The sequence below is a fragment of the Cervus elaphus genome, chromosome 7 (genome assembly GCF_910594005.1).
Source record: "Cervus elaphus chromosome 7, mCerEla1.1, whole genome shotgun sequence".
Taxonomy (NCBI): Eukaryota; Metazoa; Chordata; class Mammalia; order Artiodactyla; family Cervidae; genus Cervus; species Cervus elaphus.
The window spans coordinates 25,618,982-25,646,910 of record NC_057821.1 but is presented as its reverse complement, the minus strand read 5'-3'; the positions used below and the strand labels follow the sequence as shown (position 1 = coordinate 25,646,910).

The 27,929-nt window shown below is 44.2% G+C and overlaps 1 protein-coding gene across 1 annotated transcript in view; it reads left to right on the top strand.

Moving 5' to 3' along the window:
* The window catches only part of CILK1 (ciliogenesis associated kinase 1), a 45,616-nt gene that overhangs the window by 1,488 nt on the left and 16,199 nt on the right, over positions 1–27,929 (top strand). The window contains exons 2-5 of the mRNA XM_043907731.1: positions 13,907–14,179; positions 16,081–16,135; positions 20,797–20,918; positions 21,912–21,991. Of these exons, the coding sequence (XP_043763666.1) occupies positions 14,079–14,179; positions 16,081–16,135; positions 20,797–20,918; positions 21,912–21,991 (358 nt within the window). The 5' untranslated portion in view covers positions 13,907–14,078. The remainder of the gene's footprint in view (positions 1–13,906; positions 14,180–16,080; positions 16,136–20,796; positions 20,919–21,911; positions 21,992–27,929) is intronic.

The following is a 27,929-nucleotide window of genomic DNA, read 5'->3' as shown; positions in this document are numbered from 1 at the left end:
GTTGGAGGGTTGATGGAGCCTGTCTGAGTGGGCAGAGGTCTGTCCTAGCCAAGGGAACTCAACATTTAGTCACAGAGAAATGGTTTTTCTCACTGAGACTTCTTATATAGATTGTGTGTAAAGAAGCTAAAAAGAACCAGCCTTTGGGGGTTTTATTTATTGACTGTTTCACATCATCAGAGCTCTTTTTTCTATTTTTATTGTTTTCTTCTCATTGCTTTTGAGGTTCCTAGTAATGGTGGAAATTCTGTCAGTCTTGAACCTTTGGAATTATCTTGAGCCATCGTTTCCTTCATTTCCTTCATTCTTTCTATCAATGAGTCATCAAGACCTTTGACCTGTGGTTTATATAGAACCCTTCCTCCATATTCTAACCCAGAGCCTCACCCTTCCTCCCCAGCAGATGGGGGCAGCCTCCCAAGCTGGCTCAGTAAAGTAAAAGTGAGAGTCACTCAGTCGACTCTTTGTGACCCCATGGACTATACAGTCCATGGAATTTTCCAGGCCAGAATACTGGAGTGGGTAGCCTTTCCCTTCTCCTCAGGATCTTCCCAACCCAGGGATCAAAGCCAGGTCTCCCACATTGCATGTGGGTTCTTTACCAGCTGAGCAACAAAGGAAGCCTGGCTCTTAGTAAATCCTCATTAAATGTTTGCTGAGTGAGTGGATGGATAGATGGGTGGATGGATAAATGAGTGAATGAATGAATGAGACACACCACCGCCTTTCTCATCTCTTCAGCTTCTTGTCCATCTAGTCTCTTAAAACTATCGCTTCTTCATGTCTCTCCTTGCCTTGCAACCCTCGAGTTCTCTCCCTTCTCAATTATCCCAAGTCTAAAATAATTTGCCTGATTTTTTGAAGGCTTTCATAACCAGGCCTCACCCCTCCCATCTAAGTCTGATTTTCAGGTCAGCATACATCTTTGCACTCTGTGGGTGTAGTCTTTTTGCTGGCCTGTTCTATTAAAGGGGGCCAGGATGGCTCCTGCTCAGATCACTGACCTAGAAACCCCCACACTTCTCCCCTCTCTCCTGTGCAAATCTTAGCCTTCTTCGGGGAAAGAACCTAAGTCCTCACTTCTTTTATAACATCTTCTCTGTTCATTTCTCTAGCAAGTTTGCAGATACTTGTTTGTTAGGCCTTCGTTATTTTGACTGTATTGATCTCTAATTGATTTAGGTTATTTTAAGCCTCTTTAGGGTTGGAGTGGTATTTTTCTGCATGGTAACGTGGGGTTGTGGGCTTTGAACTCAAGCAGAATTGAGGTTGGGGCTCGTCCTCTGTACTTATGTGGCCTTATGGATTCTTCAAGCATTAGGTTGCGTGTTCATGTTCAATCGCTAAGTAGTGTTGGACTCTTTGCAACTCCATGGGCTATAGCCCTCCAGGCTCCCCTATCCCTGGGATTTTCCTGGCAAGAATACAGGAGCAGGTTGCCATTTCCTCCTCCAGGGGATCTTCTGGACGCAGGGATCAAACCTGGGTCTCCTGCCTTGGCAGGCAGATTCTTCATCACTGAGCTACCTGGGAAGCCAGTCGTCGTATGTAAGATAGGGGAGGTGCCTCCCCAGGTGGCTGCAGTGTGGAGATGGTCTAGGTACCTGAACAGCACCTGGAACACACCTGACAAAAATCTGCTCATCCCTCCACAGTGACTCGAAGAGCCCTGAACATGTAGCAGATATTTGGTAGATGTGTGTCGGCTGACTTGGAGTCAAGTCACGGCTCAGCTTGGAGGCCTAGAGGCTGGCAACCATGTAGAATCCTTAGTAAGTGTTATCCTGCCCTTACTTAAAATGGCTTGAGCTTAGGTTATTCCTGGCTACAGCTCTGCTTCTGGGATCTGCTGCTGTCTTTCCATGTGAAACTTGCCAGGAACAAGGACGCCTTTAAATTTTTTCTGCTTTTTCACTGCTTCTTTGCAGCAAGCTCCTCCATTTCATTTTGCAGGATCTTGCTGAGTTGGAGTTGTACATAGCACTTCTGTCTTTCTGATCGTGGGGGTATGTGTGAGTGTGTGTATTTATGGAAGGACGAGTTGCCTAGCGGTTTCTGGGCAGAATTCTGGGCACAGTGACCTTTCTGTGCATCTTGATCTGTCAGCCTGTGAGTAGTGTCTTACTTAACCATAAATTGTTTCATCAGCTGTCTTGGATGACCATGGCCTTCTGAGAAAGGCCTGTAACTAGATCACCAGAAGCCTCCTATCTGTGGACCTCAGTGTTTGTGGTTTCTGTGGGTGACTGGGAAAATGTACAAATAGAGATGTGTGCCGGGTGACTTACACACATATCTACAGTGTAACTGGGTCCTAGACTGACTGTGCTTACCTTGAAACAGTTTTAACATCTTTATGTGTACAGAGTGTTTGAGAAAATTACCTGGTGAAAACAATTTACTGAAGCAAATCACTTTCAGGGGCAAATTACATTGAAATGCTAAGTGTTATGGCAGGTAGAAATCAGAAACACCTCTACCAGTAGCCTAGAAGTAGAAGACACAGCAAAGGATCCTCTCGAGGTGGTAACCAAGGCTGATGTAAAATTCACACTCACTGTCTCTGCTCCTCGTGAGGTGCTGTCCGATGCTAGGAAAATTCTGCTGCTCACTAGCATCCAAGGGAAATACTCAGTCCAAGCAGAGCGCTTCCTTTCTTAATTCCTTCCAAGGAAACAAGCATCCTTGCACATTAAGTATCTGGCTTGCTGTACTTTGAAAGTTGAAACCTTTATAGAAAGAGTGCCTGGGTTTGAACTCACGTGCAGCTGGCTTCAGCTCCTGGGAACGCTGCCTTGTGAAGCCAACTCAGAGTTTGAAAAAAAAGTACATCTTTGGAGAGCTGTCACTTTTTTTGTATATCATTTCAGGGTTAGTAGCCTTCCTCTACTTTTTACAAAAGGGGAAGTGGGAGCATTTGTTATATCATTAATCACCTATGGAAACAGTGTCCAAGTGTCCTGGAAACCCTGTGCTTTGCAAGTGAAATTTATTGATTGATTTAACTCACAAAAGTGAGTGAGGAAAAAGTAAGCCGTGTATACCTACATATTACCTTGGCTGTTAAAAAGCACATGTTTTCCTAAATTGTTGTGAAACTTTTGAGAAGGATTCATAATTTTTATGGCCTGGTCTCTATAGAGCTGTTCAGTTTTGCAAATTATATATGAGGGATGGCGGTAGAAGTGGGGTTGATGGTATAGGAAAATTGTGTTGTCTCTTCAGTTGTGTCCAACTCTTTGAGACCCAACTCTCGAGACTCTTATGGACTATAGCCTACCAGGCTGTCTGTGTCCATAGGACTCCAGGCAAGAATACTGGAGTGGGTTGCCATTTCCTCCTCCAGGGGAATCTTCCTGACCCAGGGATTGAACCTGCCTCTCTTACGTCTCCTGCAGGGGCTGGAGGGTTCCTTACCACTGTGACCTGTGCGTGATCACTTGTCCCTGACTCTGCAACCCCATGGACTGTAGCCCTCCAGGCTCCTCTGTCCATGGGGATTTTCCAGGCAAGAATACTGGAGTGGGTTGCCGTGCCCTCCTCCAGGGGATCTTCTCAACCCAGGGATCGAACCAGGTCTCCCACACTGTAGGCAGATTCTTTACCGTCTGAGCCACCAGGGAAGCCTCTAGTGCCACCAAATTGACAACAGTCAAAGTGTCCCTTTACAAACCCGTAAGTTACTCATTCATTCATTAATTCATTCAGCACATCTTTGTTATGAGCACCTGTTCAGGCCAACTGGATGCCAGGTATCTATCTGGATGCTGGGAATACAGTTGTGAACGGAACAAAACCTCTGCCCTCAGGGAGCTTATATTCCCAAGATACACGCAGTCTGTATATGTAACCCTGTGACTCAGGGGTAAATGTGGGTTAGGCAGAAAAGGCTCAAGTGCTTCTGCCTCCTTGCAGGGTTTCCCTGTGTTTTAAAGGATCCACACACCATGCCCTGCATGTCCTGCCTGCCGCCTGCTTTTGAAAACAGACTTGTACTGGATGCGGCCGTGCCCATTGATTCACGTGCCATCTGTGATGGCTTTTGTGCTACAGCAGAGGACTTGGGTAGTGGTGACAGGGACATGTCACCCTCACAGCCTAACGTGTTTACCGGCCCTTCACAGAAAACATTTGCTGGCCACTGCTCTGTTTTATTTTTATGTTAAGCATTGTCTTCCTTAACATGTGTCATTGATTTGTTTTGTTATCATGCATGATTGTGAAGCATCTTAATGTTTCATGAGCTCTGCTGTGATTTAAACGTGCTGTGATATTTGAGTAGCGCTTGAATATGAGACATGTTATGACTCCCTCCCTCATCTTCACCTCAACCTCTCTAGCCCACCCTTAGAACAGAGGGTGGTCAACAGGTGAGCAGCTGGGGCCCAGACCATGACCACCGCCTTCATGAAGCTGAGAGACTGTCATCCCGGCTCATACACAATTTCCCATTAGTCAGGGGCAAGTTATTCTTCCTCTGGGTCTTCAATATTTCCTTTCTCTTTGGTTCTTCACAGCCCACAAACTACATAGAATGAGGGTTCCTGTTGTGGTTCAGTTGCTAAGTCATGTCCGACTCTTTGTAACCCTATGGACTGCATCACGCCAGGCTCCTCTTTCCTTCACTGTCTTCCAGAGTTTGCTTAGATTCACGTCCATTGAGTAGGTGATGCCATCCAACCATCTCATCCTCTCTTGCCCTCTTCTCCCTTTGCCTTCAATCTTTCCCAGCATCAGGGTCTTTTCTAATGAGTCAGCTCTTTGCATCAGGTGGCCAAAGTATTGGAGCTTCTATGGGTCCTAGTTTAGAAATAATCTACAAGCAGTGGAAGACTTTCCTTTGGGATCAAGGCATCTGGCCCTTTGCAGGAGAAGTGATAGAAGGTTCTAGACCTCTCTCCTGGGACCCAAGACTTGGTGTGTGAGTTCTTTACTCAGGAGCTCAGGCTGAAGGAGGAGAGGGAGGTCAGGATATAAAACAGCCTCTGTGGAATAGCAGAGGGCAACCCAGGTAATGGTTTTCTTCTTCATCCTTCCAGTTAAAGGCAGTGCGAGCATGATCAGTCGCTCGGTCGTGTCTGACTTCTGCGACCTCATGGACTCTAGCCCACAAAGCTTCTCTGTCCATGCGATTTTCCAGGCAAGAATACTGGAGCAGGTTCCCATTTCCTTCTCCAGGGGATCTTCCCAACCCAGAGATCGAAGCCACATCTCCTGCATTGTAGGTGGATTCTTTACCCCTGAGTCACCAGGGAGACCCAAGACAGTAGCCAGAAGCATCTCTGATATGCTCCTTGGCACAGGAATGGCACAGCAAGACCCACAGTTGGCCTTGTAGCTGCTGCCCCCAGTGCAGAAAAAAGCACTAATCTAAGAGGCAAAATACTCAAAGGACATTTTTGCTGAAATATATATGGGGAGCAGAATTAGGTCCCAGAAAAAAAAAGGAAAAGAAATAGATGTACTACTTTTAGTACCCTTTTAAAAGAAGTGTAACAGTATTAACTTTACTCTTGTAAAGTTAGGACACGTGTGAACCTAGACTTCATGCCACTTGAGGTAAAACGGAACTCAGAGTTACCAGGAGAAGGGCCCTTGAGTTATTTTGCACGTGATCCAGTTTTCCTATGAGGACAGGTGAAAGCAGTAGCATCCTTTCAGTGGAAAACAATCAAGGCTCAGAGAGAAGAGCATACAAGTCTGAATGGGGGGAGAGGGGCTGGTAAACCGCAATTTCCAGAGATGCCCACTTTTGCATACAATTTGCTGCCTCCTATCTTTAAAAAGTGAGTAATTGTGTCATTTACTCAGTGGCTCTCAAGCTTTCAAAAATAAAGAGTGGACCACCCTGTGTCCAGACGGTTTCCCAGGCTGGGGATGAGCAGGGCACCCGGCTTGCACTGCTGGCCGTGAGCAAATGGAGTGTCCCTCTGAGGACGGAACCGGGAGTGAGGGGCAATTGGGACAGACTGCAGGAAGGTTTCCCCAAAGTCACCTAGCCCCCAAATCCATAGCATTTATTTCAAAGTTGGACTGGAACCCTTTGAAATCGAAATATAGCTGTATCACTCTGTAAGTTGGGTACAGCCTAGCCCAGAGGCCATAGGCCTGATCTGACTACTTTGCAGAGGCTTTGCTGCGATTCTCTGTGACCCAGTAATTCCAGCACTGTGGTGGGAGGTCTCAGGCAGCCTGCCTGCTTTAATCTTTCTGCAGTATTTACTATTCTTCCATCTCAGAACTTCAGAACATTTCTGCTCAGGGCAGACTCTCTGGTTGCCATGACTTTGCACATGAAGAAATAGAAGCACTGTGTTTGGAGGTACTTACCAAGGGTGGTATAAAACATACCTAGCAACAACTGAAATTCATATTCTGACCATTTAAACCATGAGAACCTGTTGGTGAAAGCAAATCAGGAGGTGTGAGAACACAGATGAAGGAAGTATGGGAGTGTCTGGGGTGGGGTTGTGTGTCACTGACCCCTGAGGAGGTGGGGGACAGGGTGCTATGACCTCTCGTGGAGAGAGCTGTTGGCTGTGTCTGTGTGGGTTGGGACAAGACGCCCTGAGGAGGTGATGTAAACAGTCCACCTGCAATGCAGAAGACGCAGTAGACGTGGGTTCGACCCCTGGGTCGGGAAGATCCTCTGGAGGAGGAAATGGCAACCCACTGCAGTATTTTTGCCTAGAGAATCCCATGGACAGAGGAGCCTGGCAGGCTACCGTCCATGGAGTTGCAAAGAGTCAGACACGACTGAGTTACACTGAGCACAAACATCTCAAATTTCATTCATGTTGTAGCATATGACAGGAGCCTCAGGACTTGGAGGGGGCGAAGGGGTAGATTCAGAGCTTTGGGGTCTGGCTGAGGCAGTGGGACTCTTGTCCCGCTCTGGATGGGAGCACATGGGGTCCCTCTGGGGAACCATCTGCCCTTCGCTAGCTTTTGTGCATGTGATTGGAAAGGTGGAAACGTTGATCCTTTTTTTTTCCCCCCCAGCCAAGTGCTAGCTTGATTCCTGACCCAGAGAGTCATAGAACCACAGAGCATTAGAGCAGGAAACAACCTCACTTCATTAAGTCTCTCTTCCTAACTTCACGGAAATTAACCCGAGGACCGAGAGATGCTCTGAGGCACAGGGGGTCTGAGCCGAGTGGAAACTGGGACTCGGTCCCTCTTTGTCCACAATCAGTCGCCTCCGCTGTAGGCAGTGGGTGCTGGCAAGGTCCCCGCTGGGTCCGCCGAAGCTGGATTGTAGAATGAGGCCAACTGGAGCATGGCCACATCAGTGGTTTCCGTATTTGAACTTTGAGCTACAAAGTACTCCTTTTAATTCCTCTCATTTTCAGATCCTCAAAAGATTTCATGACCTTTGGATCTTTTGCAATTGCGCCCTTGAGTTTGATGCAGTCGGCCTGGGTTCCTGTCTCAGTGCCATCGCTGATTAGTTGCATAACCTTGAATAAGTAGCTGTGTCTCCGGTTCCTTATCTGTAAAATAGGGTAATAATAATAGTACCTACCTGGCACCGTTGAGAGGACGGAATAGATTAATATATACAAAGCACTTATCATGCTACTGTATACTTAGTAAGTTCTAGAATTATTATTACCACCTTTTTGGCTTATTCGTGGATGTGATTAAATTATTTGAGATGGGGAGATAAACCTCGGTTGTCTGAGTGGGTATGTGTATGTGCTCAGGCACTTCAGTCATGTCCGACTCTTTGCGACGCTATGGACTGTAGCCCGCCAGGCTCCTCTGACTGTGGGATTCTCCAGGCAAAAACACTGTGGAGTGGGTTGCCAAGCCCTCCTCCAGGGGACCTTCCTGACCCAGGGATCGAACCCGTCTCTCCTGTGTCTCCTGCATTGACAGGCAGATTCATTACCACTGAGCCACCGAGGAAGCCCTATCTGAGTGAGCCCTAAATGCAAACACTAGTCTTCGTAAGAGAGAAGCAGAGGGAGATTTGACACAGAAAGAGAAGGCAGTGCAGCCACAGAGGCAGGGATTGGGGTGATGTGGCCGTGAGCCAAAGAACACCAGCAGCCACCAGTTGCCGGAAGAGACAAAGAATGAATTCCTCCTTGAGCCTCTAAAGAAAGTGCCAATACCTTGACGTCAGTCCAGTGATCCTGGTTGCAGGCTTTGGCCTCCAGAAACATGAAAGAATACATTTCCGTTGTTTTAAGTCACCAAGTTTATGGTAATTTGCAAACAGCAGCTGTGGGAAACTAACATCATTGGTAAGGTAAATTTTTAAAAATTGGTTTTTGTCAGTGATGCATGGATCAGTAAGTGACATGTCCTTGACAAGAGAACTTAGCCATTATTTAGAAATCAGTGGCCCTAAGCCTTCCTTGAGATTCCTGGCCAGTGGTCCACATGGTGACTTCTTCCTTGTGCAGCTGAAGCACTGTGGTGGTCTCCACCCTGCCAGGAACTTACCCCAACTGCCCTGCCCCGGTCACTGTACGTGTCCCACAGGAGTGCTTTCATCTGTCCTTGATAGAATACCTGATGGTGGCTTCAGCACCAGGACTTTTGACTAGGTCATAGAATAAGAAATCTAAAGCAGATATTTTCAGGCATCATGCAGCAGCCCAGTGATGTCATCCAGGACTCAGCTTCTTTCTTTGCGTCCATCCTCAACAGCTGGGATTCTCATCTTGAGAGATGACATCTCAGCATCACCAGAAGACTGTCTCAGCTCTAAATATCACAGCTTTATACAACCATGTTCAAGGTGAAAACACAGGGCAACCTCTTGGTCAGCTGTCTCTGCTGCTGCTGTTTGTCGCTTCAGTCATGTCGGACTCTGTGTGACCCCGTGGACTGTAGCCTGCCAGGCTCCTCTGTCCATGGGGATTCTCCAGGCAGGAATAGTGGAATGGGTTGCCATGCCTTCCTCCAGGGGATCTTCCCAACCCAGGGATCAAACCCGGTCTCCTGCATTACAAACAGATTCATTACCGCTGACCCACCAGGGAAGCCCCAACTGTGTTTATCAGGGAGTAGATTTCCCCTCAGAAGACTTTCTCTTCCCTCGCCAGCTCACTTTCCCGATTCATAAGTCAGACCATCGTCCCACTCCTAAATAGTATTCAGTAGGAGGTAGAATTGCTTGGCTTGGCTTTGACTGATCCTAGTTCATGCCCTGAGGCTGTAGTAGGTGGCTGCCATCCCTGATTATGTTGAACCCTGAATAAAATCAGTTCAGTTCAGTTCAGTCGCTTAGTCGTGTCCGACTCTTTGTGACCCCATGAATCGCAGTACGCCAGGCCTCCCTGTCCATCACCAACTCCCGGAGTTTACTCAAACTCATGCCCATCGAGTCGGTGATGCCATCCAGCCATCTCATCCTCTGTCGTCCCCTTCTCTTCCTACCCCCAATCCCTCCAAGCATCAGGGTCTTTTCCAGTGAGTCAACTCTTCTCATGAGGTGGCCAAAGTATTGGCGTTTCAGCTTCAGCATCAGTCGTGATGCTGAAGCTGAATAAAATCAGAGCTCTATAAACAAAGCGGCAAGAGGAGCATGGCTGTTGGGCGTCGGCATCTCATACGGTCCTTCTTTCTCCTAGCGTGTTGTCTATCACCCTGTTGCTTTCCCAGAGTGGCAGTGAGTTTTTGTCGTTTCCTTTTAGAGCATAACGTGGGTCATTACATTCAGGCCACCACAAAAATGATGATCAGCTGAACGATACTGATCTCAAATCGCATTAACCACTTCCTGCTAGGTTATGTTCAGAAGTGACTGGTTGAATGCTACTTTTTGTCTAATGTTAATTTGAATAATGCCACTTCTTCTTCTTCTTCTTCTTCTTCTTTTTTTTGTGGTATAGGAAATAATTTACTAGAGCATAGAAAACTCAGATAGCTGTCATGGTCCTGTCCTCTGGATTCATATATAATGTAACTCATCCTTCTTTCCAGTATCCCTCTGTACACTTGAAATAATCAACACAGCTTCCTGCGTCTCCTTTTCTTCCTGCATTCTGTGTTGTTTCAGCTACTCTTCTTATGCTTTCATTTAGCCCGTTAGTATGTCCTTTGATATCTTTCTTAAAGTCTGTCACCCAGAGTTGAACAGTAATTCAGGTGTAGGTTGAGACTCTCACACATCCCTTCTTCTGGACCCACCAGCTGCCATGTTGCAAAACTCCAGTGGACACCATTCATGTAGTTCTCTATGATACCCCAGAGTTGTGCAATATATTAGCCTTGTCTGAATGCTCTCCTCCTAAGAAGAACTCTAACAATGCACTATCTTTAGGGGGAAAAATGCAACAGCCTTAGAGCGTCTCCAATGAGAGGTTTTGTACACACCTCAAATTCAACACCATAGAAAATAGATCCCACAGTGTCTCCTACTCTAACATTCATCCTGTCCAGAACCTTGGTTCAGACCTTCTACCTAGTTCACCTAACTGTTGCAGTATTCTCAAACTTGTCTGTCTGCCTCAAGTTTCTCTATTCCAACATCAGTGTGAATAGTCAAGAGGGATCTTCCTCATGTGATTTCCCTGCTTAAAAACCCCAGAGAGTTCCCTTGTGGCAGGGTAAAGACCAAATTCCTGCATGACAAATACACCTTTTCACAACTAGACCTCACTCAGTTTCTCGCCATAGCCTGCATTTCCTTACTGCCCTCCACGGCTTTTATGCCCTAGCTTTGTACTTCACAGTTGGGTTGCACATTGGAATCCCCTGGAGGGCTTTCTAAACGACCAGAGCTCAGCCCCTACTCTTGACCTTCTCTTAGAAGTGGGACTTGGGCATCATTATCTGTTAAAAATTTCCCAAGTGATTCTACAGTTTACACAGTGTAGGAATGAATAGGTGTTTGCCCCCTTATGAGCATACCAAGCTCTTATACCCACCAACCTTTGGCAGAGTTTTTTTCCATCTGTAATTCCTTTCTCTCCCTTTTCTGTATAATAAAACTTCGCTTATTCTTCAAACCTCAATACTGCTTTTGCTCTGAAGGGTTGTCAGATCTCTCCCTCCTCCCAAGAATTGCTGTCTCTGCCGTAGGTTCATAGTGTTTCCTGCAACTTCCATGTACGTGACAGTTGTGAGTCATTTAAAGGAAGGACCGTTCCCTTATCCATAATGTACCCCAAAAGCCTTGCATAGTGCTTGGCATCTTGGTATGAATAAAATCAGACACTGTCAACCTGACTTCAGTGCCCGAAGAGACTCTAGTCGGATCCGTTTTACAGCAGTGTGTGACTACTCGAAATAAAATTAAAAAGCAACTGCGATGGTGTGTTGAGGGTCAAATCTTGCCAGATTAATTGAGTTTTGTTCTATGATAATGTGACTGACGGTAGCAAGGAGGAATCATAGGGTGACTGTGTACTGAATGAATGACCCATTCTAACATGATTTTGATAAAGCTCTTAAATTTTTCAAGAGAGCTTTCTCAATGGTAATCTAGGAAAACATTTTCCCAATTATACAATTTTAGTCAATGAGGAAGTAACTATCAAAGAAAGGCTTCAATGATTAATAATTAATAGATATGAATTATTATTATTATAGTATAATGCCCATTGTCCCCCCCTAAAAAAAAGAGGAAAGCCCACATGCTACTGGAATGTAGATCATTATTAAATTTTGGTCACCATAATTCATCAAGGAGATGGAAAAATGTGTGAGGATTCAGAGATGAATGCCAAAGATAATTAAAGGAGTGGAAAAATCTGTCCTATGAGGAAAGATTGTGTAATTACAGCAAGAGGCTGAGAGGTACACATCTGATTACTAATTTGATGAACATGCACATTTTCACGAGATAGTTTTTTTATGTCTGCAAAAGATGCAGCATGAAGAAATTAGAATAGTCAAGTTTAAGTTGGACATTAAGAAGAATATTCTAACTAACTGGATTACAAAATGCAAATCTTATCATGTTATTTTCTTGTTAAAAAAAATTGACTTCCCATTGTCTGTAGGTGAAAGTCTACTTTAAAAAAAAATAAAGCATGTAATTTATTGGTTAGCTGATTTTTGACAAATCAAAGTTCCAGTGGTTTTTTTTTTTTTAAGGAAAATGACATACAACAATGGTTTGGGAATTTTAACTTGGAAAATGAAATTATGAATCATGCAAAAACCATATTGTCATATCAAAAATGTTGTCTAGTCTCTAAGTCGTATCTGACTCTTTGTGATCCCGTGGACTGTAGCCTGCCAGTCTTCTCTGTCCATGGGATTCTCCAGGCAAGAATACTGGAATGGGTTGCCATTCCCTTTTCCAGGGGATCTTCCCAACCCAGGGATTGAACTAGAATCTCATGCATCTCCTGCATTGACAGGCAGATTCTTTACCCCTGAGCCACCTGGGAAGCCCCATATGAAAAATAGATGGAGATAAATATAAACAAGAAGGAAAAGCACAGAGCCCCAAATTGCTAATGTTGTGGCCCAAATGCTGTTTCTATGTTGAGACATAGCTTGAATCCAAAATAGTCCATAATGCACTAATCGTGAAGTGGAGAAGCCATGATGTATGATGTGTTCTGTCTTATGAACAAGTTCATATTAGGTTTTATTAATTAAATCTACATTATAATATTTTAGGCTGAAAAAATGCTTAAGATAACATATTATCTTTTTAAAGATTTACTTCCTCTACCATTCTGAGAATTTTTTTCAACTTTTAGTCTATAATAATTCAAACATACTACAGAGGTGCCAGAACAGTACATAGAATACCTAGACACCTTTTCCCTGATTTGCCTTAAGTGACATCATACAGTATTTATCTTTCTCGGACTTATTTCACCTGACTTTATGTCCCCTGTTTCTCCCCAAACATTCATCAACCAATATTTGCATCCATCCGCGAATCTTGTCTGTAACAAATTGTGAAGTTTTCCTAATAGTGAATTTCTTAATTCCCTCTTTCCTTCTACATTTATTGATTGGAATTCTTTTGGAAGGAGAAGTTGTATTGTCTGGATTAAGTTGCAGAATGTCATGTACTTCTAACCATTCTTTTCTGATCTTTTGAATTTTCAGATTATTAGTTTGACAGATGTATTTTTAATGCCTTTAGTGTTCTTATTTAAAGTATTTACATTTTATTAATGTTTGCCTAAAGGCATTGCAACCACTTAAGTTATGTACTACATTTTCTTCATTATAGGCAGACTGAATGACAGTTTTATAAATGAAAAAATCATTGACTTATCTTTTTTAAAAAACACAAGTGAATGACTTTAAGAGACACACCCTGCATGCAGGCCTTAAAAAAATTACTAGTTCTTTGTTTAGCTTCCGAATGTCTAGTAATAAAAATATTAAAATACTATCTTTGCCTAGCCACAAAAGTTCATGAAGCACGTGTAAGTTCTATATCAGGAGAATCTTAATTTAAGCATTTCTTGGCTTTTGTGTGTTTACATTGTTAATTGTAGCTGAATTACACAGAACACAGCAAATTTAGCATGGATTTTTGTAGCTCAGCAATTTCCATCGGCCGTAGTTATCATGTAGTGTTTGCCTACAGTGGTTAGTCAGCAGAAAGGTATCGAATTGCAGCTGATTAATTTCTGAGTCAGTGGTGAAATCACTTTCCAAGAATTCTTTCTCGTTTTATAAAAAATTAGAAAAGAGCATTATTTAGACCAGAAGTGGACAAACCTTTTTTGTAAAGGGCACGAAGATACGTCCCTTAGGCTTTGTGGACCATACAGTCCATGTCAGACCTACTTGGCTGTGTAGCATGAAAACAGATGCCAATAATATGCAAGTGAGTGGGCATGACTGTGTGCCAATAAAACTTTATTTACAAATAACTGATGATGCGCTGGGGGGTTACAACCGGCTCCTGATTTAGCCAGACTCAGAATGTCCGTTAACATCTATCCTTGTCTCTTATCGTTCTCTACAGGCAGAAGACTCATCTTTGAAAATATGTCTTTGGGAGATAGTCACGTTCTATTGAATACCGTGTGCTGGAGCTGCCATAGAAAAATCTGGTTACACTCTGGGGAGGTCGGCTGCGGCTGCAGGACTGATCCGCCTCGGCCCTGAGATGAGTGTCCGGCCTGAGCGGGCACACCATGAATAGATACACAACCATCAAGCAACTCGGGGATGGAACCTATGGTTCCGTCCTGCTGGGAAGAAGCATCGAGTCTGGGGAACTGATTGCTATTAAAAAGTGAGTTTTATCCTTCATACTCGTGGTTCTTACCCCGGCTGTCTGTTCTCAGATTCCCTGCTCCCTGCCCTGGTTTCCCGGAATTAACTTCCCAATAAGCTCCCTGCATCCGAGTCCTTGACTCAGACTCTGCTTTCAAAGCACCCAAACTAAGAGCTTTTAACCTCTTCCTATCAATTGTAGGATCAAGCCCCCAGTTTTACAAATCGGCCCCTTCCTGTTTTCTTTGGCGCATCTCTTCCCACTAACCGCTTATCTACTTCATCCCAGCCACTCTGGCCTTTGGCTTCTTGAACTCACCAGATACCTTTCTGCCCTTTGCCTTCCTGTGCTACTCGCTACCCCACGCCTCCAACTGGGCTGAATCCCCTGGTCCTTCAGGTCTTGGTTTAATACCACTTCCCTGGACAACTGTTCCCTGATGCCTTAGACAAGGTTAGGTCGCTTTGGGGCCCAGTTTCACGATGCCCTGACCCTTTCCTCCATAGCACTCAATACAGAAGACGGTTGATCACCTGACTTCCTGCTCGAAGGTCGGTGCCATGAGGAATGTCTCTCTCGTGCCTGGGCCTCTGCCACGTAGCACGGGCCAGAAAAATACCGAGGGCATGAATAAAGGGACTGGTCACTCAACTGAGAAAATGTGATATCGGGGACAGACTGTCAGAATGAGAGGGAGAGGTGAGAGTTGGTCTTCAGTAGCCAGCGATGAGACCTTGGGGAAATGGCATAACTTCTCTGCGTCTTGGTTTCCTCCCATCCCATCTGTCTCGTGGGGCTGCCATGAGATTCAAATGAGAGGATGTGGTTGAAGTGCTGTGAAAGCGGGCACCCTTAGCTTTCTGGCCAGCTCACCGGGCTCTCTGTCTGTCTCCTCAGGCTCTGGGCCAGGGGTTGGCACACTTTTCCTGCAAAGGGCCAAGCAGTAAATATTTTGGGCTTTGTAGGCCATACAGTCTCCGTCACAACCCAGCTCTGCTGTCGCAGTGGGAAGGCAGCCACAGATCATATAGAAGCAAACGGCTGTGATTGTGTTCCAGCAGAACTTCATTTGTGGAAACTGAAGCTTGGATTTCAGATCACTTTCACATGTCACGATTTACTATTTTTCTTTTGTTTTCTGCAACCATTTAGAAACATCGGTGAGGGACTTCCCTGGTGGGTCAGTGGCTAAGACTCCATGCTCCCAATGCAAGTTCAGTCCCTGGTTAGGGAACTAGGTCCCACATGCCACAGTGAAGAGTGAAGGTCCCACATGCAGCAACTGAGACCCAAATAAATAAATATTTTTACAGTAAAATAATAGATAAGTGCCCTTCTTGTCTCGTGGGCTGTATCAAATCAGATGGTCAGGGGGAGCTGGTCCATGGGTCATAGTTTGCCAACCCCTGTACCAGAGGGCCTGTCCTTGTGCAGTCCAACATGGCAGCAAGTAATCATGTGTCATTTAAGTTTAAAATTTAAATTAAGAATTCAGTTTCTGTGTTGCACTAGCCTCACTCCAACTGCTCAGTAGTCACGTGCATCTGATGGCTCCCATACTGAACAGCACAGAACATTCCCACCAATACAGAAAGTTCGATTGGACAGCTCTGGTCTAGATAAAATAAGCCCATGGGATTTTCCCATGGTCAGCTAATTAGTGACAGAGCAAGACATCAGTCCAGACCTCTTTGCAGTACCCTGTACTGACTCTCCTGGGGAACTTTTGTGCTGAAAAATTGATTGCACTGCCAGATTTCTCAGTAAAGTGCTGTTTTGGATAGTATAATATTTGGTAGAAATTGGAACCCACTTTAAGCACTGTTCATTAGGTCCAGAATGAAAACTTTTTTTTAAAAGATAAAGCATAGCCTGTTACTGGGAATAAGCGTGCTGTTTGTTTCTCTCTTCTCTTTTAGAATGAAAAGAAAGTTTTATTCCTGGGAAGAATGCATGAACCTTCGGGAGGTCAAGGTATTTATTAACACATGAGGGAATAATTTACATATGGTTGATTAAAATTGCTTTATACACGGTAGGTTTATAGTTGATACAGTTAGAATTGTTTCACTGAAGCTGAAAAAGGAGGCAGATGATAACAATACAGTTAACAGCTAAAAGAAGAAGATTGTGGTATTGTATTAGTGCATGTATTTTTTTTTTTAAGTTTTTTTGTGTGTATATTCATGTACTTTATTTAAATCTTCGTAATAGACTGTTAACCACAGATTTATTCAGCTTTCATTAGTTTCTCACTAATGTCCCTTTTCTTTCAAGTTATGATGAAATGTACATAACATAATATTTACCTTTTTAAACACTTTTTAAAAGATTTGCACCACTTTGTTTACATAGTAAACTAAACAGTATTAGAAAATCTGTCATACCATCCAGAAACTGAAATATGCAGTAATCATATTGTATAGTCGTCTCTGAGGAAAGCTTTTTTGCACATTTTCCACAAACAATGGCTGTGCATTAAGGTTAACAGAAACTCAAAGGAAAATGGCAGGTTGCCAGGTAGATAGTCGGAGAAATAGCAGACACTATTGGAATGACAAAGGTGTCCCATGCTAGAACCCAGAGGGCTCAAAATAGATTCAGAATTGCGTATTTGACCTAAAAATGGTACAGTTCAGTGGCATTAAGTATATACATTATTGTACTGCCACCAGTCGCATCCGTCTCCGGGACTCTTCATCTTGTAAAGCTGAAACTCTTTACCCATTAAACAAAAGTTCCCATGAATCCCTCCCCCCAGCCCCTGGCCAGCACCATTCTACATTCTATCTGTATGGATTCAACTACACTAGGTACCTCATATTGCAATCATACTGTATTTGTCTTTTTTGTGACTGGCTTATTTCACTTAGAATGTCTTCAAGATTCATCCCCGTGTCAGGATTTCCTTCCTTTTTAAGGCTGATTAACAGTCCATTGTGTGGATGTATTATATATTGTTTATCCATTCATCCATCGATGGGCATTGAGACTCCTTTGGCTGTTATGAACCTTCCCATATCTTTAAACTCCTTTCCACTGGCTCCTTGTCTTCCATCTATCAATGTGCCCACTGTTCTCTCTAACCAGACTCAGCCCTCCCTCCCCTGGGCCCCCCACCCATCCCTCTTCCTGACCTCACTTTCCAGATTCCCCCTCTGCCGTCACTTCCCGCCACCACTGACTTTGCACTTCACTGAATCAGGCGTTGTGCCGAAGCTGCTCTCCTAACAGCCACAAGCTGCTCTCCTAGCTGCCAAGCCCAGGATCATTTTCTCAGGCATTTTCTTGTCTGTGGACCACTTCCTCCTCTCCTCCCCTCCTCTCCCGTGTCTGTGAACTCTGCTTTGACCCACCTTTTTCCTCCTTTCATGCCTTTCACCAATGGTTGTATGAGTTCACCCTTTATTTTTTTTTCCATTTATTTTTATTAGTTGGAGAATAATTACTTTACAATATTGTAGTTCTAATGAGATGGATGAAACTGGAGCCCATTATTCAGAGTGAAGTAAGCCAGAAAGATAAAGACCAATACAGTATACTAACACATATATATGGAGTTCACCCTTTAAATAATGATAATTTCTCACACTCTCTTCTCAGCAATTTTTTTCCTTTGCTTTGACTTCTCCCAAGGGATTTTAATCATTCCCTTTCCTTCAGCAGCCCCTTTACATCTTTAATCTTACTTATGCATTTAGATCAGGGGTCAATAAACAGCCTGCTGCCTGTTTTTATTTTTAAAATTTGTTGGAATGCAGCCATGTCCGTTTGTTTGCATATTATCTATGGCTGGTTTCAGGCTACACTGCCCAAGCTGAGTAGTTGCAGCAGGGACTATGTATGACCAGGAAAGCCTAAGATATATACTGTCTGTCCCTTGACAGAAAAGTTTGCCGACCCCTGCTTCAGGTCTGTATATCCAACTGCTTAGTGGACATGAGTGCCTGAATTTTCTAGATTGTCTGCATCCCCCAGGGCTCATTGTTTCTCCCTCTTCTGTCATAATTATCGTTTACCCCTCCACTCAGAAACCACAGCTCATGGCAGTGGCCTGTGTGACCCCACTCCCCACACATCTCATCTCCCCGGCACTCAGCTGTTCACACACCATCTACCATTTACTGAGTAGCTGTTATGGGCCAGGCAGCACCTTAGGTGCTTTCCACGCTCGGTCTTACTTCATCCCCACAACCACCTGATGAGGAAAGTCTTAGCATCCTGAGTTTCATGATGACAAGACCTGAGACCCAGAGGCTCAGTAATTTGCTGGAGGGAAATAGAGCTCTAGGCAGCGAGGCTTGGTCTCAAGCCCAAAGTCTGGCATCCAGGCAGTTCTCTTAGGTGGCCACTTACTCCCTCACCCGACCTCTGAGGGTCTCCCTCCTGACACATCGTTGCCCCTTGACCTAGCTTGTCTGGGCCTGACTCTTTCTTTAAGTGATGTGGATGAGACTCAGCGACCACTCAAGAGCCTGCAGATTAGTCCTCCCTGAAGCATCTCTGTTGTGTTCCTTCTTCTCTGCCTGACGCAGCTGACCTGCCTCTCTCTCTTTGGAAGCCTTTGTCAAGCCAAAACAAGATGCCTTCTTTCTGGAAGTTTATCTCTCAAAAATGAGTCATGTGAGGTCCTCCACAAAATTGGTCCTTTCCTTATATTAATTCTTCTTCTATTAAACTGATAGAGACTTTAATTGGACCCTGAACCTCACTTAGATGCGAGAGCTGCAGCCACTCTTAGACTTGGACTGGTAATTCATGCTCAAAGCAAACATCTGGCTAAGAGCAGAAGGTACCCTACTCCTTGCCTGGAAGTCTCTTCTCTCAAAGCTCTAAAACCGACTTCGTCTTCCTCCGAATGAATCTGCCCAGTTCATCCTGCTATTCGTCCACCAGATGCCTTAGCCATGGCTGGTGGTGCATTTTAAGCAAAGAAACAGGAAAGACGACTGCAGTCCATGAGAGTCTGGTGAATGCTTACGAGTTAGCAATGTTTGCTGCTCACGGAAAACCAAAAATCCAACCCAACTAGAAGCAGTAATCAGGATCTGGCCATTTGGCCAAAACAGCTGAGGATTTCCTGCCAGAAAGGTGCTTGGCAAAAGCTTGTCTTTCAGGGAAGAGGTTCCAGACGTCTTATTTTATTCCTGTTCACTGGCCATATTTCCTCCCTCTTCCCAGCTGCCTAAGTAATTCGGTCACATTACACATTCCCCTTGGGTGCCTTGTTACCAAGTATCCTTCCAGGTTTGGACACTACCTTAACACTTTCATCTTTAGACATTCTGGTTGTTTGTTTTATAGAAGGAATGTTCTTTTGAAGGAAGTTCAGAGATAAACTGAGCTTTACAATTTATTATTGTCAGACTCACGTCTCCATGAAGAAAAGGGTTTTTAAGTTAAAGGGCTTATCCCACTGCCACAGTGACTCCTTGAGGCATTCTTGAAAGGGACGGTCTGTCAAATTCTGATCAGCTGGTGAGCAAACCTGCAATTGGGTGTCTGGTCATCGCACATGAATTGGATTGCTGCTCACTGTTATGAAAGCGTATTTTTTCACTGTGGACAGAGCTAGTGATGTAAACAGAAAATAGCTTGCACATGGCTGCACTCACATGTATGTTCTAGGAAGAGGAAAACCACACATGTGCATGGGGAATAATCAGAAGGTCACTCACCATTTTCTGAGCCACCCACTCTGTTCCTCATCCCCCGCTTGACTTTTTTTGCCTTTGCTGTTCTTGGAAGCAGAGGTCTCTCATCTCACTTCATGGTCTTTCCAATGAAACTTCTCCTCCTTCCCTCCTTCTTTGCCTTCTTCTTTAACACTGAACTTGTAAGAAGAGCTGTACATCCCAGGGACACAAATGAGTCAGTAGAAAGTTGAGAGAATTGGGTTGTCAGCCTCTGTCTATTTGAGCAATTTCCTGCTCAGCATGTCTGCAGACTGCTGGCTGGTGACCTCAGCTCCAGCAGCTGCCTCTCCAATATCAATCAAAGCCTCAGTGGTTTCCTCTCTGGTCACTTTCATGGCGTGAATTTCATCACCTGGAGGGAATACACCTAAAATAGCCCTGGCCCGGTACCTTGTGCTCGGAGAAGACAATGGCACCCCACTCCAGTACTCTTGCCTGGAAAGTCCCATGGACGGAGGAGCCTGGTGGGCTGCGGTCCATGGGGTCGCTAAGAGTCGGACATGACTGAGCGACTTCATTTTCACTTTTCACTTTCATGCATTGGAGAAGGAAATGGCAACCCACTCCACTGTTCTTGCCTGGAGAATCCCAGGGACGGGGGAGCCTGGTGGGCTGCCGTCTATGGGGTCGCACAGAGTTGGACACAACTGAAGCGACTTAGCAGCAGCAGCAGTACCTTATGCTAGGGGAAGCCAGCAGCTCCAGTTATGGTCACGTTCTTACCTTGTGGTTCATTAACTGAAATAGTTTTTCTACCTAAAGTTACTACCAATTCAGAGAAATACCATTTATTAAAATATTGTCTGTGTAATAGGAATTGTGCCACTTTGCTGCAGTTCTAGAATTAGGTGCTTCTCCCTGTTTGTGGGATTGCTTTTCTTTTTTCAACAACAGACTTAACTCTAATTTTTATGGTGTTTTTTGTTCATTGCCTTTCAGTCTTTAAAGAAGCTCAACCATGCCAATGTAGTAAAATTAAAAGAAGTTATCAGGGAAAATGATCATCTTTATTTTATCTTTGAGTACATGAAGGAGAATCTTTACCAGCTCATTAAAGAAAGGTACAGGGTGGTCATCATGTTCTTAGAAATAAAGGTTGCAACGTGCATGTGTTTTCTTTCCGCTTTTATTTATTGTGGGCATGCTGCTTGAGATTGGCTGTTTAAAGCTGCCAGGAGATGAGGGGCCCCACCTGCAGTCCTGCTTGGGAGGCCCTGGGATAGCTGGGGAGAAAGCTGCTTTCAGAGCAGTCATTATGAATGTCTCATTGGGTGATTCACCCAAACAGGCTAAGAGGTTTAACAGATAACTCTGCAGGTCTCCTTTCCATGGGACAGTATGGGCTGAGTAACTATAGGTGAAAAGTGTAGCGGATTCATTCATTCTGAGCCATCCGTCGGATACTTCCAGGTCCCTTACAGTGCCTGTCTTGCTACAGTGCTCAGGGCTCACATGCTGGGAAGACAAAGAAACAAATAAAAAATTTACCTGCAATGGTCATTTTGAACTTTAAAAGTGAACCATGTGGAACCTGTTGGGCACATTTTCTTGGTGGCAGATGAATGCCATTCGGAGCATCCCTCTGAGTAATTTCAATGAACAAATACTGTTTTCATTGTCAGGAATAGCAGTGAAGCTGTATGGCTTGCACAACCGGGGAAAATGTCACTATCCACTGCATCTCCTAAGACCTTCATGTGAAAGACCTCAGATTTTCCCCATCAAAGATTTGTTACACTTTAATTATATTATGGAGAGAAGTGATTTTTTATAAGATATATTGGAAGGAATTTTTCTAGGTTTATTATTAAATGTTTAATCGCTTCTTCTTTGTAACATAACTGAATATATTTGGTATTTATAAGGTATGCCCTGCATGCATAAGCAGTTGCTTTTCTTTGGTCTTTATGATCCAAGATGATCAAATTAGCATGTGAGCAAGTGTTTTCTTATGTTCTTTTGGTTATGCTAAGAATTTGAGAACAGGGGATTTGTTTTGATAAACAAATTTCATAAATCAAGATTTATAACTTTTTTTCCTCTTCCCCACACAGAAATAAGTTGTTTCCCGAGTCTGCTATAAGAAATATCATGTATCAGATATTGCAAGGACTTGCATTTATTCACAAACACGGTAGGTGATTGGAGTGTTGTGGTTTTGAATAGCAATGAAATCTGTCCTCAGGTAGAGGGTGTAGGATGCATCAGTGTCTTTTGTAATTGACTCCCAGAAAAAGTTGAAGAGTTGTGAGGCTGATAATATTTTGGAATATGTTATCTTCTGTAGCTTGATTTCTGAATTTCCCTCATTATTTATCATTTCTGCATGTTCTTACTCTCTAGGCTTTAACATCAAGCTTGTTACTTATATGTTGAAGAATTATTTCTGACCATTAATGGGTGAATTAATGAGAAGCCTCATCTAGGATTCAGACAAGCTCCATCCACATATGATGTTTAACCCCCCTTACCTAGCACTGCTTTGCTGTGGTTTCTCATTTTCTTAGTATATTTAATTTCAGCTTGTTCAGAAGGGTGCAAAGTGGTCTAATAAGATTTGTGCAATCCAGGAAAATAAAATACACTTAAAATATGCAAAGAAAAAGCAAAACGTGGCATGGATATAACCAGGGGTGAGGTTACTCCATGCAATACATGTCAGCAAGTCTTATTTAAGTAGGAGAAACAGTCTGTGTTTGTTGTCAGACAATGCAGAACATGAAACAGTACCAATTCCAACCTACTTGGTCTCTCCAATGTATAAACAGTTCAGTTGCCCAAGAGAAGCAGAGTTATTCCTGGTACTAATATCAGAGAGGTTTCTCTCATGGATCTTTACATAGCGTTACCTTCACAGTAAACACAGCAGTGGGTTGCATGAGATATAGTTCCAGGTCATCTCCCTCAGCATAGGCCAATTACATCACCTGATCAGAGAAAATGGTTCTACTGGGGCCCAATATGATTCACTCTAGGGATGGTCTGGTGAGTCCAGGGAGAGATTTAGAGCATCCAGAGGAGTGGATGGTCACATACCCGTCAGGAAATCCTCTATCACTGTTGTTCTTAGCTGGGCTTTTGTACAGTATTGAGTAGGATTAGTAGTCTGAGGCATTACTAGTCTGGGTTACTAACTGGCCACAGACCCAGCTGAGGTTGGGTTGATACCTTCTTATGAACATGGAGCCTTGGGATGGACACATGTGTCTACCAGGGGGGTAGGGAGTCCCTCAGGAGCCCATTTGGGGGTGGCTTTGACGTCCAGACAGATGGGCAAGCTGATATTACACAGGCAGAAATCTGTTCCCTCCCAGTCTAAAGGTATCACTGCCATTGCAAATATTGCACCAGCAAATGGGTTTCATTACCCAAAAAAGAAGCTGGGCAGAAGCCCTTTGATAACAGTCAGTTCAGATTTGACGCAAATTGGCCTCGAGGGAAAAAGACATTGTGCCTTGGTAAGTCTGGGACCCTTCCCAGTCTTCTCTGTGACCCCTAAACAGCACCTCCCACTTAGGGGTCAAACAAAATACAAACAGACAAATAGGCTGTCCATCCGTGGAAGATGTGAGTATGTGCTAAATAATTCAAGAGTGATATGCAAGCCCATGAACCAATTCTATGAAAAGTCTTCGATAAAAGATATCATCTCTGATTCCACTGACACAGGTTGACACACTTTTGACACAAGAATTCCCAAGGGATGGTGTGAGTTTGCAAAACGCTGAAAACTTCTGGTTTGGTGTCTTACAGACAGATAGGAGGAGAAGGAGCACTTACTAGAGTTGAGAGTCCAGGAAAAAGAAATGGTGAGAAATCAAAGGGAATCTCCAAAGAGAAAGGTCAACTAGATATGTTCAGATAGGGACCCGTCGTAGTGTCTCAGTTACCAGGGTTCTTTGCTCAGAGGACTGCGTGGTGGTTCTGTAAGATGTTAATACGTGTTGGCTTTCTCTTCCTTTCTTTTTGTTGCTTTTTTGTGAGGGTCAGTTGTTGCCAGGAAGAACTTACATCCTTTTATTCAGGTCTCTACCAAATCCCATCAAATCAACCCACATATGCTCACACAGACATGCACCCATATGTGCACACACATGCACACATCTGTGAGTACACATGCACACATGCATCTACATATCTACTCTCCCCCAGCACCCACCAGGGCACATATATGCACACACACACAATGCATATCCATATCCAGTAATGTAGCATCCATAAATGATTGTGTGAAAACAGCTCTTTGGAACCTTGCATTGTCAGTCTCCCTTGCATGCCTTACATACTTGGATTGTACTCGGAAATGGTGCAAGGGAAGGCTCAGTTCATGGTGGCCAGACCTCCTTTGCCCTTCTAACCCCAGCACCATGCTTCTTCCTCAGATTCTCGTGGACACTCTCCCCCAGCTAAGTGCCAGTTCTGGTTTGAGCTTAATGTCATTTCATCCATTGCCTTTTGTATTTCCTTGCTAGGTTCTCATGTAGAGAGAACAGATGGTGTCTTTTCCTTTCAAAGAAGAGGAAACTGGGGTTCAGAGAGGTTTAAAGACCTGCCAAAGGCCCCGCTGCCTTAAAGCAGTAGAATGGAGACTAGTTCCCATATTTCTGTCCATTTGCCATGCTTCTCTAGAAAAACCTGTCTGTTCTCACAGAGAGCAGAGACTCAGAGGTGAAGAAAGTCGTGATGATAATTAGAGGTGGGGGAACTTCCCCAGGGGACCTGTGGTAAAGAATCCATCTGCCGATGCAGGGGACACAGTTCAATCCCTGACTTGGAAAGATTCCATCTGCCACGGGGCAGCTAGGACCACATATCTGCTGAGCCGGCTGTCTAGAACCAGTGCTCTGCAACAAGAGAAGTCACCACAGTGAGAAGCCCATGCACCACAACTAGAGAGTAGCCCCTGCTCGGTGCAATTGGAGAAAGCCCATGTGCAGCAATGAAGACCCAGTGCAGCCAAAAATAAATAGTAAAATCAATTAATTAATTTTTTAAATTAATTAAAAATAATTGCAGGTGGGATAGATACTTATTTTGCGGGTTCTATCTCATTTTCATTCATAAATGCTTTTTGAACACTTTTGAATGGTTTTGTATGGTGTTGACTGAACTTTGGAGCTTTATACAGTTCTTTCCTCCAGTCATGGAAAAAAAAAATAATCGAAAGCATTTCACAGATTTGTTCTGTGAGTTCCAGGCTCTTCCCTGCTGGCTGGTTCTCACTGTGTGAAGGTGCGTCTGTCCCTGAGAGCACACTCCTTGGGGAGCGGGGCACAGAGCCGCAGGTGGTTACCATGGCCGTGGTTAATGTCAGTGACTACCTCCCCCTACTGGGAATGAAAACACAGCTCCATTGGTGCTGAGAGCAATGCCAAGACATATGTACTTTGCAGGAGTTAAATAATGAATGCAAAGTGTGTTTCACCCTTGCCCTGCACTTAAAAATATCCATGCAGGAAATCTGAAGTGCCTTAGGTGGCGTAAAGGAAAATGTTTGGCCCAAAGAGGTGGTTCTCTGCTTCGTGCTTCACCCCTGTCCTGCTGTCCGTGTCCTTGAGTCAGCCCTTGGCCTTTCTGTGTGTTGCTGTCCTCCCGGCCTTCTTGATAAAAGCACTGTGGGTTTAAATTCAATAATACCTGTGAAATTACAACTTCCCTAGTAGGAAGGCGCACTATAGAAATCCATAGTGTTTAAGTGTTCTCTGGCTATTTTCGTGTATTCCTATCAGATTCCTCCTGAACAGAATGTGGAGAGGAGAAAGCCTTCTTTGTGGCTTGATGTTTTTCTTGCCCAAGGGTTGTTAGTGAAAAAGAAAGCGCAACACATTTTCTGCCAGGATGAAAGAGAAAATCCCTCTGTTATTCGACTGGCATGGGGTACCCTGAAATTAAAATGAAGGTCTGTTCCTGTGTTCTGAAAGCCAAACAGTTTCGAACAGGAAGATTCTGTGTTAACAGCACTTTGCTGTTTCATGATCTGTGAACAACCCAGCTATAAGGGTTTTCATTGTGAATCAGAAGCGCAGAGGAAGACGTGGGCTCATTGTTACAAGCCCGAGTGCACACATCAGCAGAACATGGATTGGGCCAGGAATCAGAGCTTAGCGCCACCTCCTCACAGTTGGCAGGGAGAGGGGTGGGGTGGCACATCACCAGCCTCATGAACTTTAATTTTTGCAAAAAAATGGAGCTAGGTGTCTGCCTGCCCCCTTTGCCAGGTTGTTGAGACTATAAAATGAGAGGAGAGGTACTATGAACAATGACAAGCTCCTGCAAGGTGCCGATGTGCCAAGCACTGCACTAAAAGCTCTGCAAAATATTAACACATGAATCCTGCAAAACAACCCCACAAGGCAGATAGATGCTGTTATATCCCCATTTTATAGGGGGCAACTCATTTGCCAGCCAGTGAACAGGACTGGGATTTGAAATCAGGCAACCCAATCATTCTGCCTACTAAACTATTACAAAGCATTGCCTCTCGTAGTGATAAAATAGTGATGCTTTGTTAAAATAGAGATGAAAAGAAAAGATGCCTGACAAGAGGGCCTTAGACCTTTGATTAATGAACAGAACTCATGAGTTTAAGGTTGATTATAGTTGCTGTTACTCACGCCAGATATTCTACAGACATTCACAAATGCTTCCTAGTTATAAAGGCTTATCCTCAAATACCGTATGACAGATGACATATGTCAGCTAACAAATACAGTTTTCATTAGTCATTTTTAAGAGTCTGTTTGCAATTGAACTTTTCCCCTAGCCATTTTTTCTCTGATCCTTTATTTGGGGCCTGAAGTTTGATCCTTCAGGATCAAAGGAAAGCTGCTTAGAGGGAGATATGAGGAACCAGAATCTTACCTCTCCTCATTTCGTTAGTGCTCACATCCTCTGTGGAAGTAGGATTAAAGAATAGTTAGCAGGAAAGAATAAAGCTTGACTGGTGGGAGCAGTTTGTCAGTGTATACCGGAGCATGACCTGGGTGGGAGCAAGTTACAGGGTCTGGAGTGCAGAATTATGGCTATATCTGAGTACAGTTGATGTGATAGGATGCACTGGACAAGAGAAGATGCCGGATTGTTGAGTGAGTGTTATGGTTGGTGGCAGGAAGGTGGCGGTGGTACCTGGATGTGGAGGACGTTTCAGTGTCAGAGAAATGCCACTTAAGTTTGGAAATAGCAATGTACACCAACTAGAGGAGCAAAGGGCAGTCTAAGAGGAGAAAGAGGGTTAGTCTGGACTTGAGAGGACCAGCCCCACAAATCAAGGTTTTGCCGTCTGGATTGAGAGGGACAGAACAGAGCCAGGCAGTACAAGAGCTCTGATGCACTGCTTGGTGGGATTGTGACTAATTCAGCCCTCATCCCTTTGTGACTCACTTTTCCCATCTGTTTGGTGAGAAAATGGTCTGTCATCTCTTTTTTCCATGCTTTTGATGCTCTGAGTGTTTAGGAAGAGAAACCATCATCTATAGATCGTATGTTTCAGGGGTCATGAAGGCTTCCTGGGTACACTGGCAAAAGATCCCATTCTCATAACTGCATGCATATTTACACATTTTTAAGTCAGAGAAGGGGCAGAAAGGACCCAAAGGAAGTATTTTGATGAAAACTGTGACCCAACTCTGTTACTGTCTGGGGAAAGATGGATCCAGCATAACTACATGCTACCTGGATATCATATCAAAAGTTTGAGAAGGAGAGATGATTTGAGAGAGAAGAAGAGTGGTTTGGGACAGGCTAATATGGGGGTGACATCAGCTGTTGTGCCTCCTATCAGAGATGGGAGTCTGGAGAGGGGGCAGCAGGCACATTAGAGATGCAGACGTGAGCAATGAGCACAGAGGTGGTTGGGGAACAGTCGGCACGTCAGTGATGGCTCTTACTTCCTCCCGTAATGTGCTACTTCAGATCCAGCTTCACGGCACTGGTTGTCATAGTAGACGACAAATAACCCCATCAGCAGCGCTGACAGAGTTGTATTCCCTGTTTGGTGACCCATTCAGGTTTAGACTCATGCAGAATGATGTCTGTCAGTGATACTCTGCTCAGGAGGAAGGCTTGGGTCTTTC